General features: G+C 39.0%; 2 protein-coding genes across 2 annotated transcripts in view; one reads left to right on the top strand and one right to left on the bottom strand.

Moving 5' to 3' along the window:
• Window positions 1-3,629, top strand: part of pdgy (pudgy) — a 28,893-nt gene extending 25,264 nt beyond the window's left edge. The window contains exons 4-6 of the mRNA XM_065236913.1: window positions 1,805-1,993; window positions 2,057-2,425; window positions 2,489-3,629. Coding sequence (XP_065092985.1) covers window positions 1,805-1,993; window positions 2,057-2,425; window positions 2,489-3,246 — 1,316 coding nt within the window. The 3' untranslated portion in view covers window positions 3,247-3,629. The remainder of the gene's footprint in view (window positions 1-1,804; window positions 1,994-2,056; window positions 2,426-2,488) is intronic.
• A 6,696-nt stretch (window positions 3,630-10,325) lies between these two features.
• LOC135713666 (ATP-binding cassette sub-family B member 10, mitochondrial) lies at window positions 10,326-15,965 on the bottom strand. Its single transcript, XM_065236829.1, has 7 exons — window positions 15,465-15,965; window positions 15,189-15,395; window positions 11,650-12,134; window positions 11,168-11,586; window positions 11,013-11,112; window positions 10,726-10,950; window positions 10,326-10,656 (listed from the first exon to the last, which is right to left on the bottom strand). Exons 1-7 carry the CDS (start codon window positions 15,850-15,852, stop codon window positions 10,387-10,389), a joined length of 2,094 nt encoding a protein of 697 aa, XP_065092901.1. The 5' UTR covers window positions 15,853-15,965; the 3' UTR covers window positions 10,326-10,386.
• Window positions 15,966-22,091: the final 6,126 nt, after the last annotated feature.

Raw genomic sequence — 22,091 nt, forward strand, 5'->3', positions numbered from 1 at the left:
GAGCATTTCCTACTTAATTGTGTACTTTTAACCATATTATCCCAACCCTCGGAATTGTTTCGTTTACGAGATATTGCGTTTGTCGTCTAAATTGCATCTCTGGTGCATTGTACAAAATTTATCCATGACTATAACGTTTACAAAAATAATTATGACATGCTAAACAGGGATCAATTGTTGAAAGATAAAACATGATATGATAAGGTATGCAACGTTTTATAGTAAACAGCTGCTGCGTATATTCATCCATATTGACCGGTTCAATAACATTTATAGAAGGCTGCTGCAAATTTTATTTTTATATTATATCACCCCCTCTTAAGAAAAATAACAAAATTTTGAAGAGGCGAAAAAAAAATCAGAAATTGTCGCTTGCTCTGCACTATATCTTAAAACTACATTTTATTATTTTTAATTTATTATCATTAAATTAGGTGTTTATGTATTAATTTTCATTCGTCCTTTGTTATTTATTTTATGACACCCAGTTATGTTGGGCATAAAATGAACTTAATATTTGCATCAAATTAATGTCGTAAATCCAATGTAGCAAAAAGCTACATTACATAATCTAACAGAATCACTGAATGATTCTTTATGCTGAAAAATTTAATTTAAAGATGCATTCAACAATATTTAATGGATATGCAATAATTTGATGCAAAGTGTGCAATAATAGAATTTCAATGCAAATGATACGTGTCAGGCAAATTGGTTTATTATATGGAATGTTTTTAAGAATATAAACTGCTGATGAACTCAGGAAATGCTTCATGAATTACATTACATGAATTACATTGAAAATTATACTTCTTTCAAAAATCTCATTGATGCTAAAGCTATATCACGATTTTCAGAGCTACCGCATTCCTACCGTTTATTTGTAATAATCTTAGCTATCATTTGGAGGGGCTGTCAGGTTTTCAGACGAAATGTTATGTTGAACCACCCTTCTGTTAAGCTTGTGGGTTGTTTTTGGCAAACCGTCGTCGAGCACCACATTTTAACATACATACTCAGCCGATTACACAAAAATCGAAAAAAAAAAACAAATTTGGAATTGTCCATCAAACCCGCTGCAATGTGACAAGAGCAATCATATTAGGGGCTGTTCATAAACTACGTAGACATTTTTTTTTGGGATTCTTGACCCCCCCCATCCCCCTGCGTAGACAATTGCCCATACAATTTTTTTTTTAATTTGTATGGGCCGTGGATAATTGTCAACCCCCCCCCCCCTAAACTGTCTACGTAGTTTATGAACAGCCCCTTATCTACAGTCACCCCAGTATTATGGGTCACCCACAATTATGAACCAGGTCCATTTAATTACCACGCAAAACTGACTGACCCATAAAACTGACTAGCTGGCTCATAATACTGCGGTGACTGTACTACTAAACCTAATACTCGTTCCAACAAGATACACTGGAGTCGCTTTTTACGCGGGTGATATGTCCCGCGTAAAAAAAAACCGCGTAAAAAAAAACCGCGTAAATTCCGGAATCCGCGTAAAAAAAAACCGCGTAAATTCCGAAATCCGCGTAAAAAAAAACCGAGTAAAAAAAGACCGTGTAAGAAAAAAACGCGTAAAACGCGATATACCGCGTAAATTCTGAAATCCGCGTAAAAAAAAACCAAAATCCGCGTAAAAAAAAACCGCGTAAATTCCGGAATCCGCGTAAAAAAAAACCGCGTAAATTCCGAAATCCGCGTAAAAAAAAACCGCGTAAAAAAAAACCGCGTAAAAAGCGACTCCAGTGTACAGTAAAATCTTCAACAAAACAACTTTATTTCATTACAGACGAAATAAGCAAGCAGTTGATCGACAGTGATGCCAAAATTCTCTTCGGTACAGCATCGAACTATTCCGTGCTAAAGCAGGCAACCAATCTGGCGAACAAGCACATTCCGATAGTTTGCGTGCGAACTAGCATGGATGAAAATATCCCAAATGGGGCCATCGATTTCGCCGAGCTATCGAATCCAACTGGTAATATGCACTAATATTCACTACGTTCGAACTTATTGTTAAGCCGAATTCTGCCTATTGCAGGAGTACATTTCAGCAATCTGCGGCATCACAACCGGGACCCAGATGATGTGTTGTTCCTTCCATATTCGTCCGGAACCACCGGTCTACCGAAAGGCGTGGAGCTGACTCACACGAACATAATTGCTAACAGCCAGATGTTGGCTGTTAAAACTGGGTGCTCCACTGTGACGCTGCCAACAACGGATACTTTCCAGGACGTTCTGCCGTGTGTGTTACCATTTTTCCACATCTATGGATTAACGGTGACCATGATTTCAAAACTGCAGCAAGGTTGCAAACTAGTCACACTTCCAGCATTCCGCCCCGACACATTTCTGAACGCCCTAACTGAACATAAGGGTTCGGTTCTGCATCTGGTGCCACCGATTAGTGAGTTATTCACAATTAACACAAACCGTCACACAATGTTAACTCATGTTCATTTTTTTACAGTCCTTTTCTTGAGTCATCACGATATGGTTAAACCGGAACATCTGAAGTCAGTTCGAAATATATTCTCTGGTGCCGCGCCCATGGGCGCCTCTGACGCTGAACGAATGCTTTCGAAAGCACCTCAAATTATGTTTGCTCAAGGCTACGGTCTCACTGAAACGTCTCCAGTTGTACTGTTTGGTGCTATGGGATCCAAAAACTATTCCTCCGTTGGATCACCTCCACCAAGAACTCAGGCAAAAATCGTGGCTTTGAACGATCCAACCAACACGGCACTTGGACCAAACCAGAATGGTGAACTGCTAGTGAGAGGACCACAAGTTATGAAAGGATACCACAACAATAAGCAAGCCACGGATGATATTTTCACGGAAGGTGGATGGCTTCGCACCGGCGATATCGCTCACTATGACGACGATCTACAATTTTACATTACCGACCGATTGAAGGAACTGATCAAAGTCAAGGGATTCCAAGTCGCCCCAGCTGAGCTGGAGGAACTGCTTCGAAACCACCCTGCTGTTGAAGATGCTGCAGTCGTCGGACAGCCTCATCCCATCTCCGGTGAAGTTCCCCGGGCATTCATCGTAACGAAAAAGAACTCCAATGTGACTGAAGATGATCTGAAAAATTTCGTCGCTGAAAAAGTAGCGGTTTACAAAAAACTCGATGGAGGTATAACCTTTTTGGATACTATTCCCAAGAATGCCTCCGGAAAAATTCTGCGGCGTCAACTCAAAGAAGAGTATTGTTCTTGAATAGGTCATGATTAGATTTAAGTGTTATACTTAAGATTTGGCAATGATTTTAGTACTTCATACATAACTGTCATTCCTTGCGCTGCAGATAAAATACTATCACACATGTATCTATATCTCATAAATTCCATAAGCCGCTAGACAGTCTATCTGATTAACTTATACTCGGTAACCTAAGGTACGTAGAATCAAAGCAGTGTTTTAGATGTGATTGTTGTGCTAATTTTTAAGTTAATTATTTTCTGAGGCTGTCTCCAGTGGGAACAACTCAGCCAGCAGAATTTTGATATTGAGTATGTAGCAGTGCGAATACCGGTTTGTGAAGCATTTTCATGGTTATGTAACTGCATACATTTTACAGTAAACCAATCTTTTAGAAACTGTTGTTTTTCTACTATTACTATAAAAGGCAATCCCAACTCAATACATAAACCCCTTAATTCAAGACCAACAATTGAAATGGCCTTAACTCCATTTTGTAAACAAACCTTGTAAGGCCATTTTCTCGCGAATCGAAACCTTCATTCGCAAACCTAAACCACAATCGGGTAGAGGAGAATTTTCCCTACCAACATGGTTTGCCTTTGCGGACTTCGGTTCGCGAGAAAATGGCCTTACCAGGTTTGTTTACAAAATGAAGTTAAGGCCATTTCAATTGTTGGTCTTGAATTACTATCCACAAACGATGTAGATAGGTGAAGAGGAGGCTCGACAAGTGACATATAATTGATAACATTTATTTTAAACGTCAGCGCTGGAAGAGGTTGGAGGGAGGGCAATCGCTTTTGGCATAACGACTGGCATAATAAGACAAATGCATTTTTGATCTTTAAAACGACACATTAGGTAGAGCATGTAGGGTAAGAGTGTATACAATGCCCCACTGTGGCAAAACACCCTCTTTGCATTTCTATGAATTTAGCGTTAATCTAAATTCAATAATGATGGACATTCCTAGTAATTAGTGAGAGTACTCTACTATGCAAGTTCGACAGCTGTCATATGTCTAGAATCAATAATAAATTTAAAAATCTAAAAAGGTTCCTTCCGAGTACGTTTTTGACTCATTACGGGAAGCATTTTAGCGGCGAAAAAAACCATTCAGACTCGGTAGATCTAATCTGATGTCCTAGTTGGAAAACGGCATGAATTGCGATATTTGCTGTTATATGTAATGATATCTCACTTCGGTTCACCCGCAGGCAATATGCGTCACTTCAAACGGAGCGATATGCCCAATTTTTCATGCGACTGTATAAGCTGAAATAAGTATTGAAAACAAAAATTTAGCAATTTAAAATAGTAACTATTTCAAAAGATATTATCAAAATAGTTGGGTTTTGTGCAGTATGAGAAAATCGGAGCATTCCACCCCTTTGTTGTGGGTTATACTATCCGTTGTGTATGGCGGACATATTAAAGCTCACAGTTGAAAAACCTACAATTGAGGCGTTGTTGAAAAGTGGTCTCTATATTTAAATTCATTCATGGTCAGAACTTTTTTTTTAACTTCTACGTGATTATTCCGTTAATTTGAGAAAAAAACGGTAAAGATATTGTCATTTTTCTGAAGGGGGGGGGGGGGGGATTGCAGATTACCTGCTTACCCTACCTTTTGGAAGACACCAAACCAAAGATCTAACAACACTGTTTGGCAGTTGGTTTAGAGTTAAAATGTTGCAGAAACTGAAAGAAAGCATGGAATCAATAAACAGTTAATTACTATGCACATGAAAATGTCCAGTTTTTTTTCATCTGAAGTCATTTTGAATCTTTTAAACTTTCAATATTTTCCAATAAATCATAGTAAAAAACGACACTTCCCTCGAAACGACGTCTGAAAAAAAAGAGTTGGATATGCCTTTTCAGAACGGCCAGTAACAGAGGAACTAAAACATTGTCTTTATTAAGAAATGAACTTATCCGCCTATGGTGAGAACTGACCCTTCTTACGAATTGATTCCATGCGTCCCCGCATAAAACAATAACCATAAGAAGTGCCTATAACTACCAATTCGGGATATCATCCCAACTTTATGTGGTAGGGTCGTACCATCTATGATATCGTTAGTATATGGTATCCGTTTATTAGGGGGTGTTGGCCCTTGAAAAGAACTGGAAACTACACCCAATTGAAGAAGGCATAATGAGGGATTCATCATCGCAGGGTGTTAGTGGAGACCGCATGAACGGAGGATGTGAAATACCGAGCTGTGGTCCAGCATGAAAATGGAGAAAGAAAAAGGTGGAGTGTATTAGTGAGTGAAATGCATCATGTCGAAATAAATTGAAAAAAAAAAGTTTCCGACTGGCCTCGAACCATGAACCTATACTTTCTCCACTGCTCTTTCCATGCTTTGGAATATAGATTGGCTAAAAGCAAAGGCGCTCATTTCCTCTCATACTCGATTTGGTATGCTTTTTCTGCTTAAAGGGAATTGGTTATAATCGTTATAATGTTATAAATAAAAAGCTTGCTGGTATACAGCTATCCCCCGAAGAACGCGTTACCCACTGAGTTGCACCCACCGCTTTTTCTCGGCGGGGTTTCAACCAATTGGTCTGATTTTTTGCATGTGAGTAGTGCCAATCAAGAACTAGTCACGCGCAGAAAATCAGAGCGCTTGGTTGAAAACACACCGAGAAAAAGCGGTGGGTGCAACTCAGTGGGTAACGCGTTCTACGGGGGAAAGCTGAAGTCGAACGCGTAGACAGAATACGAAATAAAAAAGATAAAAAATTATAACATCGTCTGCTTGGTCAACTTATATCATTGCGAAGAATGATCGGAAATTAGCGGTGCCGGTGGTGTAGTGGTAAGCGTGATTACCTCTCATCCCAGCAGGCCTGGGTTCAATCCCAGTCGGCACCGCCGGGATGTTCTGAGGCATATAACATCTCTGATCAGGGAAGTAAAGCCGTTGGTCCCCGGTTCATGAGTTGATGGGTCGATAGGTAGGGTCCAGGTGTGGGAGCTGCCTTCCTGGCGTCGGTAGCATTGGTGCTCAGCACGGAAAACAAGATCGACGGAAACCAAAAAAAAAAAAAAAAAAATGATCGGAAATGCAACTAACATTCAATGTCATGCATTTATGGTTTGCGTGTACCCAAAGTGTATCCGGAACATGTTCGGATGTGTCTAATATAACTGTTGGGACCATTGCACATATTTTTTGTTATGTCCCTGGAAATGTAGATTGAGCGCTTTTACTTCATTAATCCATATTTATCTTCTCCTACAACAAAACGTGTCTTCTATTAGGATCCACAATTTTCTCAGCTGAAGGGTAAGTCAAAGGTTATGCTCTTAGCTATTACTATATATTAATTAACTATCTTTTAAACAAATGTACCTTACAAATTTCTAAGCTTCCATAATCCCCTATCAAGTCGCTCACAACCAAATCATCATCACTATTTTTGATAAGTTAACTCCAAGATTATCTCAATTACCTGACTGAAGGTGTAAGCTATCTAGGCTATCTGAAAGGTCAGCAATGTCCAGATCACCCATGCTTGACTTCGTTATGGCAATCAGCTTCCCGTATGATCGGTAATGCTTGTTTCGAGCACGCAGATGCGCTTCCTTTCTGTTTGACGACGCCTTGATCAGGAATGTGACGACGCCTTGATGCACCATTACAAATCAAGACCAACAATTGAAAAAAATGCAAAATATTTTTTGTTGCTCCATTTGTAGCCGGATGTTCTGGGCGCTCTAGAATCTGTTTGATACCATTTGCCACAAGAACACTTTTAACAGATCCTGCTACAAATTGCGTGCCGTTATCGCGGACAAACTCATCGAATAATCCAAAACGGCAATACATTCCATCAGCTTTTCCTAGATGAAGATATGATAACAGACAAGCAGAAATAACACTCTCAAAATCTTCATCAAAATAGCTTTTAACGGTAAATTTATATGTTTCTTAATAGGTAGTATCGTCACTTGTGGCGCGCATTATCAATTCCCTTGCGTTTGACTTTTACATACTACAGTCATCTGTTGAATGTATACGACAGATGGCGGTAGGCTTTACAATGAGAAATGTTCAATATGTTGTGTCTGTTTTTCTGTGTTATAATATTGAGGTAACGATAGGATAAAATCAAAACATTGATAAATATAACGCATCACTTTCCGAAATACTTCACTTCGCAACCGATGAACCATTCTGACGGCCATATGAGTACCCAAGCAACCATATACTCGCAATATAGCTATAGCAATGAGTATGGTTAGTTGGGGAATCCGATTAAACTGTCACTTCTTGCAACTTTCTTTCATTGTCTTTTGCACTTTGCATATAACACCATCTCCTTCTAATCTGTATGGACCGCTTGCGAGTGCTCGGTGGACCAGCTACTTCAGACCAGATGACCATGACAATGCAAGAAAATTAGTTTTCGTTGAAGGTAGTATCACATCACAGGTTATGTCTATTTGATATTTTTACAGATGGACATGAAGATCCAGTGGAAGTGCCAAGCAAAGGTGTTATTTCCTAGACAAATCAAGCATAACATTTGATAACGGCACAAAAGCATTTGTAAACAAACTTTCTAAGGCTCTTTACACGCGAACCAAAGTACACCCACGCAAACCAACAACATCATCGGATAGGGGCAACTATCACCTTTCCAAAAGTGGTTTTGGTTTGCGTGAGCGTACTTTGGTTCGCGTGTAAAGAGCCTTAGAATGTTTGTTTACAAATGCTTTTGTGCCGTTATCAAATGTTATGCATGAAATGATGTTTCAAGTTTCGTCATGGTAGTCGCCGTTAGCATCAATTATATTATATTCTTATATTCTACATATTTTCATATAAACATATAAAAGGGCGCTTGATTGAAGCGATTTGGATGGGGAGAGTGGAATTGTCAACTCCCTGTTTTTAACATTTCGTGAATTGTAGGTGAGTTCTTCTCCCCACTCATTAGGTCGTATGAATAAAAGCATTTACTTTACTTTTCCCGTAAGAAAATCACGGGAAAGTAAAGTAAACTCTTTTTATTCATACGGCCCATTGGGACATCCCCTCGTATGATAGCTTGTTCTGTATAGCGCTGGAACATTTTTATCGTTGGAAGGAGATTCTTCTTGCTCCCGTGGATCAAGCGTAATTGTCTCTGCTTACGGGTCCACCCTGCGTTTTTGGCCCTTCATTTAATGTTTAATTGAATAAAACCAGGTATCGTACTTGATCAAGTCATACGAGGTGGAGAGTCCACTGTCTTATGGCTGTACCCTGTAACAATGAGTGGTATCCATACATAAGTCAGAAACTAGCCACTCCTCCTGGGGTACACGAAACAAGTCCGGATGTGCACAATTAGGTCCTGGACGTTCAATGTGACAACTATTGATATTCGTTTTGAATTCTTATGTGATTTAAAGTGTCACATGATGGGTTTAAAACGATAAAGGCTGATTATAGACTCACGAACCATATTCACCGGAACATGTTTCAGCCATATATCCGTTCTATGGAACCACAATATCTTCCATTCGACGATTGTTGCGTCCAATTCGGTTCAATGGTTGCCGAGAGATGCGGCTTAGTTCCCTAAATTCATTTATTTTGGATCTTGTTCCATGCATATCTCCAGAGCCAGTTGACCAATTCCAAAAACATTCTAAGGCAATCTATGAGTCCATAAAATCTTTCATTTGGTGGTTGTTGCGTCCAATTAGGTTCAGTCGTTGCCGAGACACACAGACATGTTCCGATTTCGTCGAGCTGAGTCGATTGGTATCCCTTCGGTTTTCCAAGCGATGCGTATACCCCTCTTTGTAAGAAAGGTAAAAATTAATAAACATGTTTCATACAACTTGAATACGTCAATCTTTAACTTTACACATCTATTTAGCTGGAAAAATATTACATTGTCAATAAATTGTATGCATTTTTTTGATAAATGCGTTAATAAGAGGTGTACTCTCGCCACTTGCCACTGATGTGGTCTTCAGTTGCAGACCATCTTCTCAGGAGTCTATAAGTAAAAGGTTTCAAGAATGTGGGCTTACATCTTATAGCTAATTTGTTTATTATTATTTTTCAGTTGCAACCTGGATCGGGTATCAGGAGTGGGTCTGCTTGTTTGCTGACAAACGTCAGTTGTAAACAAACCTTTCTCAGTTCGAGGTTAGCACTGACAAAAAGTTTGGGTTCACTCAGATTTCAATACCTATATGGTTCCTTCTTAAAATAACAGTTAAAACTGATTCGACAGTTTAAATTGGATCGAAATGCATTACGTCTTTGCCAGACCTAGGTAAATCAATTCGCAAGAGGTAAGTTTGACAATAAAGTCAGGCATGGTACACAAATTAGGCAACGCATAAAATCTAGATTTTTACATACTCCCCGCCTATGTAACAATAAGTTACTCAAACTCGCCCCCCCCCCCTTTTTAAATTGATTACAAAAACTCAACAGTTTAAACTGTTTTTGCTATGTTATGGATAATAACGGAGATGAAAATAAATATAACACACTGTTTGCTTGACCGTCCTGCCATGGCGGAGGTATTCGAGATACTATATTGTTTTCTATATTTCTTTGTATAGTAGCTACAGTGGGTAGGGTAGTTGTACATATAGATGACGTTGCACAAACACTACCTGTATTTTACGCTGTGCTCTAAAAGTTACATGTTTTGTTCAGAAAATTTCGCGAAAAACTAGGTTGGCCCACTAAGAGCCAACGAAGACATAAATTTTCAACAGCGTTTTCCTCTACAGCTTCGCTTTAGAATTATTATTTTTTACTTGGGTCAATCTGTTGCGTAACATTTCCCACTACCCCCTCCTTCCTACGTAGCAATAAGTAAAGTAAACCCGACCCTCTCTCCTCCATGCGTTACGTAATGTGTGAAGCTTCATCACAATTCTGTATTCTGCTAAAAACGGATTTCTCATACAACAAAAAAAAAACGGAAACGCCAACGCCAACGGAATAGATAATAGGGGTGACTATCGAAAGGAATAAGAAAACACAACATGATTTTCGGCACGAAGCTCATCGCTTATTGCCGTCAATTCTAATACAAAAAAATACAACCATCTTCCATATTTTCAAACAATTTGTTTGGCGAACATAAATAAATGAACTCTATTACGAATTGCTTCCTCGCTTACACCGATGATGCGAACGTTTGACGCTGAACCAATTCCTTAAACATACCGTTTTCTTTCGCTATCAATTGCTCGTAGTTTCCATGTTCGACAACTTTTCTGTCGTGCAATACGGCAATATTGGTGGCATTGCGTATCGTGCTCAACCGGTGAGCTATCGTTAGGACGGTACGGTTTTTCGTTAGATTTTCCAAAGCATTCTGGATAAGTTCTTCCGAAACAGCATCCAGTGCACTGGTTGCCTCGTCCAAGATTAGAATTTTGGGGTTCTGTGGGAAAATGAAGTTGGTGAAAAAATTCCAACAATACTATATATATATATATGGGTTTTTTGTTACCCGAATGATCGCCCTCGCAATTGCGACTCGTTGCTTTTGCCCTCCGCTGAGCATGATTCCTCGTTGGCCAACGCGAGTATTCATTCCATCAGGAAAGTCCTTTGCAAACTCATACACGTGGGCCTCGCGAATCACTCGTTCGAACTCTCTTTCCGATATTTTGTCACCCAGATTCAGTCCGTAAAGTATGTTCTCTCGAATGGAGCCGCTGAACAAGACTGGTTCCTAGAGAAATTATCAATAGCTACTAGGAATCAGTATTGAGGGAGATGAGCTTATTTTCAAACCTGATTAACAGCTCCAATATGTTGACGAAGCGACATTGGATTTAGATCTCTCAGGTCACGCCCATCGAGTGAAATAGTACCAACTTGAGGATCGTACAATCTAAACAAAAATAAATAACTTTTTGGATACATTCGAAATCAAGAGCGGTATTTACCTTAACAATAACAATGCCAACGTCGATTTTCCCGAGCCACTTCGTCCAACAACGGCAGTAGATGTTCCTGGTTCAATTTTCAAACTCAAATCCCTCAGTACAGCAGCATGCGGTCGGGATGGATAATTGAAGCTAACTTTATCGAACACAATCTCTCCTCTTGGAGTCTCTTTCAATACTAGGCCACCATCTACCGGAATGGTATGCTTCCGGTCCACAATTTCCCATAGCCTCGTCGCAGAGCCTACACCCTTGTTCAATTCAGTATAGAAATTACTTATACCTCCTATAGATATGGCAGTATATCCAGCGTACAAAATGAAAGACGTTAGTGCTCCCACCGTCATCTCGCTATTGCTAACCATCGTTCCACCGTAGTATAACACCGATAGAATTATGATGTTTCCCGAAAGACCGGTCTAGGATGATACATTAACATTATCAATTATGGATTGAGTAGATTGCATACTGCCTACACTTACCATACCATAAAAAGTTGCTCTCGCCTTAGTTTCTCGATATCCTATATTCAATGCATCCATCAGCTGTTCGGAGAAGAGTTGATTCTCAAACTTCTCCTTGCAAAACATTTTCACAGTTTTGATGTTCCCCAAGCGTTCCTCGCCGATCTTCATTATGTCGGCATATTTGTCCATCACTTCTTTCGTAATGTTGCGCACAAACCGTCCGTAGAACACGGCCATCCCAGCCACACATGGTACGATGCACATGCCCACCAATGCCAAGTGCGGCGATGTGTAGACCATCATTCCCGTGCCAGCTATAATCATTGCTGTCGATCGAAGCCCGTCGGAGAGATTCATACTGAGCGAGTTTCCCACCTGATACGTGTCGTTTGATAACCGGTTTACCAGCTCACCAGTGCCCTTCTGATCGAACCACCCAACTTCTTGGTTCAACATCGAACTGTACACTTTCGCCCGGATGTCTCGCGTTATTCGAAGAGCTGCAAAACATTGGAAATCAAATTTCAAGTTACTAAAATTCTAACAAGTTGTTTGTTGATTTATCGTAAGGTTTTTTTTAGAAGGAAATAAGGAAAGGACACATTGGTCGGAAGAGTACTCAGGATTTTTTTTATTAAGGTGCGAACTCTCATTTTTGCGCCCCTCTCTTTCATTTTATTATGCCCTCATCACATTTTATAGAGATTTTCACGTCCGGTTGTATTGGTGCAATATGTGAGAGCGTGTTAGTGAAAATGCGAGGAAATACATAACAAATCATTGCCAAACTAGTTTTGACAGATCTTCTTTTTTTTTCTTTTCCAACTTCCCTTCCGAAGGAAGACGTGACCAGAGATTTTTATGCCTCAGAAAAATCCCACTGACCTCGGCTGGGATTGAACCCAGACTCATTGGGGTGAGAAAGCAGTCACGCTTACCACTACACCACCGGCGCCGGCCAGTTTTGACAGATCTAATTTCATACATGTTTTAGGTTAGTCAGATGAAAATAATAAACAACTTTACACGGCGATGCACCCGCTAGTGTTCGTGTGTTAAACGTCACTCTATAAGCACACGTATCAATATTATTGACAATAATCGTATTAATGCGAATACTTCCTTCAATCACATCAATACATTTTTTTCCCTTAATTTGTTTTCCGTTGATCTTGTTTTCCGTGCTGAGCAACAATGCTATCGACGCCAGGGAGGAAGCTCCCACACCCGACCCTACCTAGCGCCCCATCAACTCATGCACCGGGGACCAACGGCTTTACTTCCCCGTAAAGGCGTGATCAGAGATGTTATTCCTCAGAACAACCCAGCGGCACCGACTGGGATTGAACCCAGGCCTGCTGGGCTAAAAGGTAATCACGCTTACCACTACACCACCGGCGCCGCTGATCAATACGTTATTGGTATTGACAATATTGGTGATAATGCTTTACCTTACACCATCTATATTGTTGTCAATAAATCCCCTTGTTATCAATATACCGTAGACCCCCGGTAATCTGTCAGTTTTAATCTGAACACTTTTTAATTTGAACGCTAATTTGCACGCCGTGCAAACTAAAAATGCGTAAACCGTAATTTAGCACAAGGAATGGAGTAAAGCGTGAAACGTAACGTAGAATTCAAATTAAAATCAAATTAAAACTGAACCCGGTTAATATGCATGAAGTGTCGTTCAGACTAGCGGGGGTCCACGGTATTAATACGTGTGGCAGGGGTTGAAACTGTTGACGTTTTTTATTACACTCGCTTCGTTGTCCTGTGCGACAGTCTGTTTGTTTTCGTACTCTCATGCTCTACCGTCGTATCTCTTACACAACGCAAACGGTAGAACAACATTCGAGCAAAAAGAAAATTATCAAATAACTATCATATGACATGTGTGATTCCGTTCTAATTCCTCAATTTGGTGTAAATAAACCCTTTCCTGATCAGAAATGCTATTACTAGAACATCGTTGCTTGCTTTTTTCAGAATTCACACAAGCACAGCAGCAGCAGCTCTTATTATGGAAAAAAAACTAAAATACATATATTCGTGACGGTCTTCGGCGACAATGTCGTATGACAGAGCCTTTCATATGACATTTTAGTTTGGTACTGTAATTTGATAGCTTGTTTGCAAGTGTCGGAAGCAAAGGCAGTCGACTACGGTGACCGCTTACAAGACTGCGTGTGGGGTCCACATAAGGGTAGCGTAAAACAGAGAAAAAATATCACAACAAATTCTCTTACAAGAAATGGAAGTTGTTCAATCTCTGAGGCTGTTTTCCATCTGATGAATTTTCACTTAAATTTAACAGGGATGGAAAATTTTCAAATATCTCTACACGGCGAATGAGGACGACGAAATTTGAGTTTAGTTTCCTGTGGAAAACCTCAAAAATTTACTGGAAAATGAGGAAAATTGATGAAAACTTTACTCATTCTATGAGTAGTACCAATAGACTGAGTGAATTCAATATTTACTTTTCTCATATTTGGTAAGTTTTTCCTGGACAAACCTGGGAAAACATGAGGCAAATTACCTCATCGCTGCGTACTTGCACAACTGTGACAACTTTAGCAACTGAGCTTACTGCTTTAATATTTTAATATGTCACTAAAATCCGGAGAATATGAAAAGCTCATTTCTCATGTCTATTTTTATGTCTGGTAAAAAATCTGACATACGCAATTATCATGGCATAACCATTATATCTTCCATCCCAAAGTTTTTTAAGGCGATTTTTAATGAAAAAATATTTACCTAGTTCAAAAATGGAATGAATACGGCTATATGGGGTTCCATATAGTCCGTGAAAGATGTATTACCTAAATTTAATCGTAAAATACTCTATTTTCCTCTATGCATCTTGGATATCCTATTTCTAACAAAAATCCATATGAGACTGTTATGCTTTTAAGCGCAGTATTGTAGCAAGACAAAACTAAGAGAGTTCAAGTGATTTAGCGTTTAAGATAATCATTGTAACAAAAACGGTCTACAAATATGATTGACGACAAATAAATAAATAAATAAGATTCTTCAAATCTCTTCTTGTAAGTTACAAGTACAAAATGTTTTTACAACATCTAATGACTTTATAATTACGAAAAATGTATTTTATAGCAAAGTGAGTCGAAGCAACCCTGCTTGCTACACATCTGAGAAAGAGATGTGTAAGTTTACAGGGTCTCGCGGCCACATTAGCTTAAATTTGGTTACCAAGAACACTTCAATAGCTCTTCACAACTTGAATAGCGCTTCACAATTGTTCAATTAAATGGTCAAAATTTAACCCATTCAATTGTTTCATTGTACAATTTCAGCTAACAAAAACACACACACAATTTCAAGCTAACATTAAACATTGGGCAAAAATTGTCAAAAATATCCAGTAAGAGCTATAACCAACAATGATTTGAATTATCATACTATTTACACTTCAATACTGCTCGGTATGTTCTAGATATCCATAACTGCCCAACATCCAGCATAGGAGCAAGTTTTGGTGAAACTGCTAATTTTGAGTATTGTAAATATTTCATACTTACAGGCATTACTGAAAAGGTACACACGTCCGAAATTGGCTATGCCTCCCAGAAGGAAAACACCCGCCAACAGCATGCAAAATTGGTCCAACTGTTCCTTGGCTATTCCCGTTTCACTTGAAGTAGCGTAGATTGCATCTAAGATTTTGCCTAATCCGAAAGGTACAGACATGGTGATTGCCGACGAAAGCAACAAACAACTGACACCGCCTGCAATAAAACAGCTGATTATAAGTGATCCGTCTTACTGCCAGAAGTTAGTATAATCTGCCATCATACCAGCAATGTTCCATCTTTCCGGTTTTGCAAATTCCAGCAATCTTTGCACGTCGGTTGGTTTTAGCTTGACCTTTGGTGATTTTTGCGATTTCTCAACAGGTGTCAAGTTTGATTCACTGCTCGTAGCTGCGGTATATGAATTGTTGCTGCTATTACTTACATTACGAACAGGTGGAGAGTCCAGCCGCATCCATCCTTTCGCACTGTTACGAAATATGCTGAAATATCTCGTGATTCTAGTGTTAATTTCGGTCCGTGAGTATGTTCTTCGCGAACAAACTGTCCAGCTACTGTGACGTAACGATGGTCCTACGGCTCGAGCGATCGACGGCAATCCCGGAAAAAGTTTAGATCGGCTACAACCGCTTCGTAATACGTTGAGTAACATAATGTACGGCCACAATGTGATACTATTCTGGTGCTAGAACTCAAAGATGCATTTTTTGCGAATCAACCAAATCTGCTGATATGAACAGAACGACTGCATGCAATATTATGCTGCTGGCTTGGCTGTAATGTTTTGGTTTAGAATACGCGAGAGAGCATCAATGAGAGAAAGCAAATCGGACCAATCAGACAGCTCACACACACACTTGTAAAACCGCACATCAGCTGTCAAATATTCGAGAGTGTGGGTAAAGAAGAGCGTCAAGTAAGCTTTTGAGCTTTTTATGCTACTGTGCAAGAGGGTGGTTGCTTGGTGGCTGCTATCGACTTTCGCAAAGCAATAATGTTGAGCGACAATGGTTTTGAGGTTCAAATTTACATTGATGCATTTTCACAAAAAATCAAAAGCTGATTGCAGAAAACTCGCTTCATTTGTAAAATATCAAAAGGAATGCAGCCGATTTTGTCAGCCCCTCCACGCATCAGACTTCTATTTTTCAATAATTCAGTGTCAACATGGTGGCTTTAACCGTCGATTTCTCGCGAATAAAAGCTCACACAAGAAAATCAATGACTTCAACAGGTAGATGAATGTATCCTCCTCTACCAGCTGGAATTGTTAATTTGGAGGGGTGAGCTTTAATTTGCGAGAAATCAACGGCTAAAGCCATTGCTTACAAAAGCAATTACGTCCCTTTGAAATGTTGACACTGAATTTCCCATAACCGTTATTCCAAATTTTTATCATTCATCTTCAAGGTGGATGTTTAAGGTAAACTTTGGTGCAATTAAACCATTGAAAAAGCACAAGGGTTACGTAGAATATTAGAACAGATTTTCACAAAAAGAGCCGACAAAATTTGGTCGTTACTATAGTACGAGGCGAGCGAGAAAAAAATTAGAGCTGGGTGCATTGCATACATTTTGAAGTCTAGACATAAGCAGTACATTTTTGTTTCATTGCGGAAGTAGGACCATAAATGAAATTGAGCGCTTCCCTAATAAAATGGGTTTGGTTATTTTGCCGAACACGTCGTTCGGTGTATCATCCAAACTATTTATAAAATAGCTCTATCATTTCGATTATTGTTCGTTTATGGTTTTTTTTTTATAAGAGCTACCGATACCTGTTATACCAAACGTTTTGACCCTCGCTATGTTTCTCAACTGCGCCCATTGACCATTTCTGCTCAAATCCCAACAGAAAGATTAACTCCAATAACTTGTTTGACAAAAAATGTGGAAAAATTTATCGAAAAGGCAAAGTAAGGATCTAAAAAACAATCTCAACAAACTTTTATTGGACCAGTAAGGTTAAAGACCCTGCAAAGCTGTCGAAAAATTACCAGAATTTTCCTTTCAAAACAATAAGCACTATTTACAAGTAGAAGTAATCGATGGGTTCTATTTCATAAAGATTTGTTTGATGATTAGATCGTTTAAAAAAATATTTACTTTTTTAATGACATTCGGGGTCATGTATCGATACCAAGACGATTAGTCGGAAACTTGCACTTTTATCGCACTTTTCATGTGTAAAAGTGCTTATTTGTACAGTTTGGTGAGAAATGCGTAATATTGCATTCACGCAAAACAAAAGTATCACTTCGGGCATCCGCACATAAAAGGAAATGATAATTTCGCATTATTTATAGGTATGTGGGATAATGCTAATGCACCATGCGTCTCCATAGTTTGACGAATGTTTAAATTGGAACAAAAGATGTTCAGACGTCCGTTTGAAATGTACAGTATAATTCAATGTACGTTATTGCGCATTTTGCACCAAACTAGACTCCTGTGCAAAAAATAATTACACAGTAATATTTTCGCACATGCCAGAAAATTAAAAAAATCGGCTTATTTGAAAGCAGTAACAGCTTAAGAACATTGCTAGCAAGCTACGCTGTTGAATTAAAGCTCTAGAAAGCATTAAGAAGCTCCATATTCAACTTTTATGACCAGTGCGAAAATTATACTGTGTACTTATTTTTAGCGCAGGAGTCTAATCAGGTGCGAAATCCACAATACCAATGAGGATTGATATTTGTTTTAACTAAGTAATGGTTTCGACTGTATGCGATAATCGTGCATTTTTAACAGAATTTCTATTGAATTTTAGATTCGTTAACCACTGGTGGAATTTGGACTTTCCACCTCTGCGTGGAAAAGCGAAATCAAGGGTGCAATCCGCTTCCCCTGGATCTTCTGCTAGACAAAACTCTCCATTCCCCTGAATTCTGATCCCGAGCAGATCCAGGTTCTCGGTAAGTTCATCATCCAGTAGGTGTTTAAACACTAACTGCCCCACATCCGCACTTCTATCATCAAGGCCCTTAGTGTGTAGGTGGAATCACCAACTGGAAACATCCGGTTTATTGCTGTTTACTGCCCACGTCAACAGACTAGGAATCCAATTCTAGAACGACCTGACCACCATCACTTGAACCAGCGGAACCAGAACGGACGCCTGCTATTCGACCACTCTCAACATGGACTGTACACCGTACGGTTTCCGAACGAACCAACTTACACCTCTCCGGCGGGAAGTTGGCTGAAGTTGGCATTAACTGGGTGCAGTTTGGACGTTTAGGGGGTAAGTTTATTGCCATTGATTCCCACACCCAAATACTGATTCGCTTGAGAAAGGTCCGTAGACGCCAGTTTCAGAGGTCTATATATCTGGACAAAAAACGTGAAATGGCCGATTTGAACTGGCAGATTGCTTCCAAAATGGACTCAATTTGAAATTAAACTTTCGTACGTATTGTCCAGAACTCATCCCAAGCCCATTCATAATCTCAGAGACGAACATGATGACGATTGGCTCTTTATCACCCACAGGAGAAAGCAAATGCAATCGGCGAGCATGTCGCTTCATTGCATTTGCTTGGCTCGACTATCCGCTCAAAGATCATGTTGCGCAATACGTTCAAAACCTAGATGCCTCCCCTTGTTTCTTGCTTCCGCCGGATAATATTACAGTACAACATATTTTTTCGGCGCTGAAATGCACCAAGAACATGAAGGCTACCGGGTTTGACGGCAAATCAACTTGATCTTGAAAAGACTCAGCATGAAAGTGTAGTCTCTTTTAACCGCTATCTTCAACAGATGCTTGAAACTGCAATACTTCCCAAACGTTTGCAAGGTAGCAAAAATTATACCAATCCGCAAACCCGGTAAGGATCCAACATTGCCTTCAAGCTACAGACCAATCAGCCTCCTTTCAGCGCTGAGCAAATTTTTCGAGAAACTCATTCTCGATCGTTTGCTCAAGTTTGTCGAGGAAAACAATACTCTTCTACAGGAACAGTTCGCGTTCAGGAAGGGGCACTCTACCAATCACCAGATAGTACGGGTGATGAATAACATGTAACAAAACTGTATCCATGGCTTTGTGGTTGACAATGACTGGCATGACGGACTTATGTACAAGCTTCACAACTTCAACTTCCCATTACATCTGGTTAAATTCACCCGTAACTACCTCCAGCAAAGGTTGTTTACGGTATCGTTGAATGGTTGCCTTCATACACGAATTCCATCCTAGCAAGAATCCCGCAAGGAAGTCTGTTGGGCCTTTGCTTTATAGCATCTACACTTCTGACAATCCTCCCCTCGGAGACGTTTGCTTGTTTTTCCTGTTCACAGATAATACCGCAATTGCCGTCAAAGGAAGGATGCCTCGCGAAATAACAAACAAACAAAATAACAATAAAATCAAAATCAATGCTTTTAAAATTCATACAAACCGTAGTCAAGTGGTCTGCCTTGCTTAAGTGTCTGTATCCGGCGATTTGCCACAGATCCCGTCTCTCAAGGGTGAACAAACTAGCTGTCTACAAATAAATCATAGCACCTGAGATTCTCTCGGTGTGGGAATCATGTGCACAGACTCATAGGAACAAAATATAGCTTGCTCAGAATAGAGTGCTGAGGATGGTCCTTGAACGTCCATTCGATACAAGAATTTCAGATCTCCACCTAGAGGCGAACGTTCCAAAATTAGATTTTAAAATCGATGACATTAAGTCTAGGTACATGCTTTGATAAGCAATTTGTAATTCACATAAATTCGAAAAAAAAAATGTAATTTTGTTCCTTATCGCAAAATATTACACCCATATTTTTTTATCATTAGGGTGGCCATTTCCATGTTAGAGTGGTCAAAAATATATATATTTTTTTTCAAAAATTACATTTTTAAATTCATATCAGTTGAACCCCTGGACCAATTTTAAAGATAAGCATCAAATGAAAGGTAATTAAAAATTATTTTTAGAAAATCTAATATTATACTAAACTACCATGCGTCTCCATTGATTTATAGCCACTGTAACATGGTCACAACGCATGGTAGTCTAGTCGCAATAGGAGTATTGAGCGAAAACTCAAACTTGATAACTTAAAAATAACATAACTCAAAATAGAAAAAATACACATCGCTGATTTTTATATTTTGTTAAAATTTTCAAGAAAAAATATAAAAACATATTGTGCCCTCTGTCTACACACCATGAAAACCATTAAAAACAAATACAATCACTGTTTTTCAATACAAAATCCCATTTTTTTTTATATCATTATCATTAATTACCTTTCATTTGATATTTTGATCTTTAAAATGGACCACCCTAACATGGAAATGGTCACCCTAAAAACACTCTAAAATACACGTCTAGTCTATTTTGCGATAGGAACAAAACTACCCATTTTTACGTAATTCTGAGAACCACTGTATCGTTTTGCTATGGAATGGCTGTACACAGCAAAAAATATATTTTAATATCACGTCAAAGCGGATGCACTTCAATCGTGTAAAAAATATGGTGTGAAAGCAACCGTTGAAATAACTTCTAAATTTAATCCTTTAAATTTGTCGAACCCTTTAACGGACTCACTTTTATGAAGAGCTTTGAGTGGGTTGGTTTATTTCCTTTAAATTCCGTTATAATTGCTTATCTTTTGACAGATACGCGTATATCGTCTACTACTTGCAGACTTCATCAGTGCCAAGTACTCAACTCCATCTTTTATCTACGAGTTAAATACTAATCAATAGGTCGCGATTTACCTAAACAGGTACCTACATGTAGTCTCCATGCTACGATGTGTTGTTTTAGGTAGCATGCTAAAGAGTCTCGAGTATCCGTTTCCTTGATCTCTGTTAAGCAATGCTGATGGATTATGTTTAAATATTTCTAAACTTTCTGCTACGTCTAGTTTCCAAGGCGAAGATACACTCCGCAAGATATTAATGTTATCCTTTGTCAAATTGTGCCCCTTTGTAACGATATGTTCTGCAACCTTGGATTTAAAAAGAAATCCTTTATACATCTCTTTACCTTTTATTTTTTTTTTTTTATCTTTTTTACCTCTGCGATGTGTTCCTTAAACCTTGTTTCCAAAGTCCTTTTCGTGTGACCAATGTAGATTTCATTGCAATCTGGACAAGAGATTTTGTAGACTCCGGCTTTCCCTAAAACATTTATTGAATCTTTTGTTGACCCTAACAGTGACTTCAGCTCATTTGTCCTGCTGCTGAATACTAAATCTAGGCCAAATCTTCTAAACTTCGAAATCAATGGTTTGGTAATGGTGCTGGTGTAAGAGTTGTCGAAATACGCCTAAAATGATCCCGAGGGGGCGACACATCTAAATCTCAAATCTAGATGCTCAACAAATCTCACACTAGCGAATCAATCTTCGAAAAATCTTCTTTCATTTCTCGCATCTACTTGCATCGCGAATCATCTTTTTGCAGTAAATCTTCAGAATCCTCATAAATCTTCTTTTTATCTACTCAGCGTGCGCACAGCTAGCCACAGCAAAACACAATCTTTTCTGCATCGTAGATAGAGTCGTCCCCCTTGAATGATCCCTTGTTCTTTTATGGATTACTGCTTGAATTGTTTTTTTCTTGATACCCATTAAGTCTAGCGATTTCAAAAATGTGAGCTTTTTCCTTTGATTTGCCTGTATTGCTAAGAGGAAGAGTTTGCATCCTGTGAACCAGGTGGTGAAAAGCGGCTATTTTGTGTTGATGGGAATGGTTTGAAGTGCTTGATATTACTCTCTTTGTGTTTGTTGGTTTCCTATAGATTTCGAAATTGAACGAAGGTGTTTCCCTGATGATGAGGAGATCTAAGAAGGGGAGTTTGCCATCTCTCTCTTCTTCGGAATTTAAAGGAAATAAACCAATCCACTCAAAGCTCTTTCTAAATTTATTCACCTTTT

The sequence above is a fragment of the Ochlerotatus camptorhynchus genome, unplaced genomic scaffold (genome assembly GCF_037179485.1).
Source record: "Ochlerotatus camptorhynchus isolate MF236.1 unplaced genomic scaffold, CSIRO-AGI_Acam_v1.1 ptg000577l, whole genome shotgun sequence".
Lineage (NCBI taxonomy): Eukaryota > Metazoa > Arthropoda > Insecta > Diptera > Culicidae > Ochlerotatus > Ochlerotatus camptorhynchus.